Source organism: Vipera berus (assembly GCF_964194415.1).
Source record: "Vipera berus genome assembly, chromosome: 13".
NCBI classification, from domain to species: domain Eukaryota; kingdom Metazoa; phylum Chordata; class Lepidosauria; order Squamata; family Viperidae; genus Vipera; species Vipera berus.
This window is the reverse complement of record NC_138216.1, coordinates 16,132,701-16,135,217: the sequence shown is the minus strand read 5'-3', so window position 1 is coordinate 16,135,217 and position 2,517 is coordinate 16,132,701. Positions and strand designations below refer to the sequence as shown.

The 2,517-nt window shown below is 42.6% G+C and overlaps 1 protein-coding gene across 1 annotated transcript; it reads right to left on the bottom strand.

The window, feature by feature from the left end:
• Positions 1-749: 749 nt before the first annotated feature.
• SSTR5 (somatostatin receptor 5) lies at positions 750-1,844 on the bottom strand (the record flags this gene model as incomplete). Its single annotated transcript, XM_081338460.1, has 1 exon — positions 750-1,844. One exon carries the CDS (start codon positions 1,842-1,844, stop codon positions 750-752), a length of 1,095 nt encoding a protein of 364 aa, XP_081194586.1.
• Positions 1,845-2,517: the final 673 nt, after the last annotated feature.

Sequence of the window (2,517 nt, the reverse complement as noted above, 5' to 3'; positions counted from 1 at the left end):
AGGATGTGACTGAGCTATGGGAATTTTTCAGTTCACACAACTGAGGGAGAAAACCAGAGGAATGGAAAGCTTGGGCAAACTTTGAAGGTCTCCAATTTATTTCAAGAGGGCCCTATTGGCCTTAACCAGCTCTCAACTAGCAATTACACCCATTGAGAATCAAGCCTATTCCTTTGTTGAACTTTTGTTGCATGGTTTTGTGTAGAAATGTAGCATGTTTGCTGGATTGGGGAGATGGATCATCCTCACAGTCTCCAATCTTCACCTGCAATTTAATAAATTGGAAAGGGAAGGCCTTTTGTTAAGGAAGTCATAACAATTGTCCCCTCCTTTGCACAGTATAGCCCAGGGGTAGGCAACCTTAGCTCTTTTATGACTCATGGTCTTCAACTCCCAGAATTCCTGAGTCAGCATTGCTGGCTCAGGAATTCTGGGAGTTGAAATCCATGAGTCATAAAAGAGCCAAGGTTGCCTGTCCCTGGTATAGCCTAACCTATGTAACTGTGGAAACCTTCATGGAGGAGAGAGCAAGAATGAAAGGAGAATAGGTTATTTTTGGTTACTATTTGTGAAGCCTTTCACGACACCCAGAATTCTAGGGTGAACACAGCAACAAAGGACTGGGAAAGAAAACTTCTGCACATTAAGCTAGAAGGTGAAGTGACCACCTTCTCCTGGCCCAGTCCCCTTGCAGTAAATACCATCATCTATTCCAATCAAGAACCAGCTTTCTTGAAGTCCCAGACTTTCTACACCTTGCTTGTCAGCATGTGCCCATTGGAGTCATCATTCCTCTGAGGCAGCATCGTGTCCTTCAGATGGATACTCTTCTCCTGCCGGAGTTCAGTGGGGTCTCCATCTTCAATACTATTGCCTTTGTGGAGGCACAGGACCTTCTGAAAGCTCTGCTTGAAATTTTCCGAAAGAAATCCATAAAGGATGGGATTGGCACAGCTGTTGGCATAAGAGAGAACCACCACAAAGGAGAAAATGCCCACCAAGATGGGTTCCTCTGGCAAGATGAATATCAGATTGACAATATTCACAATGTAGAAGGGAAGCCAGCAGAAAACAAAGACCACAACTATGATGACCACCATTCTGGTCACTTTTCGCTCTGACCGCCGGCGTCTTGTAGAGCCAACTCGGATCCCAGAGGATTTCACTTTAATGACAATCAACAAATAGCAGAGGCATATCACCAGCAATGGAGCAAAGAAACCCAGCACCGATGTATAGATGATGAACACAGCTGACCATATCTCAATTGGATCAGGCCAGCTCATGTTACAAGTATGAAAATCTTCCTGGACGTCAGCAAATATAATCATGGGAAGGACCACCAAAAAGGATAAAGTCCAGACAGCCAAGCTGATCAATTTGGCTATTCTTGGCTGGCGCCACTTGGTAGATTTAATAGGATGGACAACTGCAAGATAGCGGTCCAGGCTCATGACAGTCAGGCAGAAGATGCTGGTGAATTGGTTAATACCATCAAAAGCAGTCACTAGTCTACAGGTGAATGTTCCAAAGGGCCAATAGGAGATAGCATTTTGGGTGGCTAGGAATGGCAAGCCCAACATGAAGAGAACATCAGCAATGGCTAAGTTCAGAATGTAAATGTTGGTCACGGTCTTCATTTTGGCATAACGCAAAACCACATAGATGACCAAAGTGTTCCCACTCAGTCCAATAACACAAACCAGAAGGTAAATTATTGGTATGAAAACAGAACGGATACTGGAGGAGGCAGAAAAATCCATAACTGTTGTATTGTCTGTTGCATTCGTCAAAAAGGAGACATTAATATCTGGAAATGTGGTAGATACATACAAAGGATCCATGGTGTTGTCCAATTTTACAAAAGACATAGGCTATTTTAGACTGTTTTAATTAGAGAAAAGAATATATCCAGTTTTGTTTCTGTTGTTCAACATTTTCATGCTGGAAGAAAAAAGAAACATTGATTAAAAGATTATTTTCCCACCTCAGAATTCTACGGTTGGAAAGGACCATTTAGGGATTCCTTAGCCCTCTCACAATGATTGCTGAAACAGATAACACAGTTGCTCTCAACTTGAGATGGGAGGACAAATGAAAACTATTGGAAATGAAGTTTATATTCGCTAAGATACCAGAGGTGAGCTCAACTCCTGGTAATCTTATGGAAGCCTCCATCTCATTTTCTTGACAATAGGATGGACGTATTTTCCTGCTGTATTCTTCCAGAATAACTTTTTCATCTGCACACTCGGGAAGAGGTGGAGCAAGTTATGTTCATGTCCCCATCAAGATCTCTCAGACCTTCCATAATGGGTCTATTCTTATGGATGCTAACAAATCAACAGAGAACATAGCAGAAGAAGCAAAGAATGTGCTCAGTGGCAATTTTGTGGACAATATTGGGGTCTCACCCCATTTTTCTACCATGTAGTCAACCATGAGTCAAAGGGTGATGACCTGTGACCCTTAATCTCCCAGAAGGCAATGACACTTGAACTGAACTATCCAGGGATT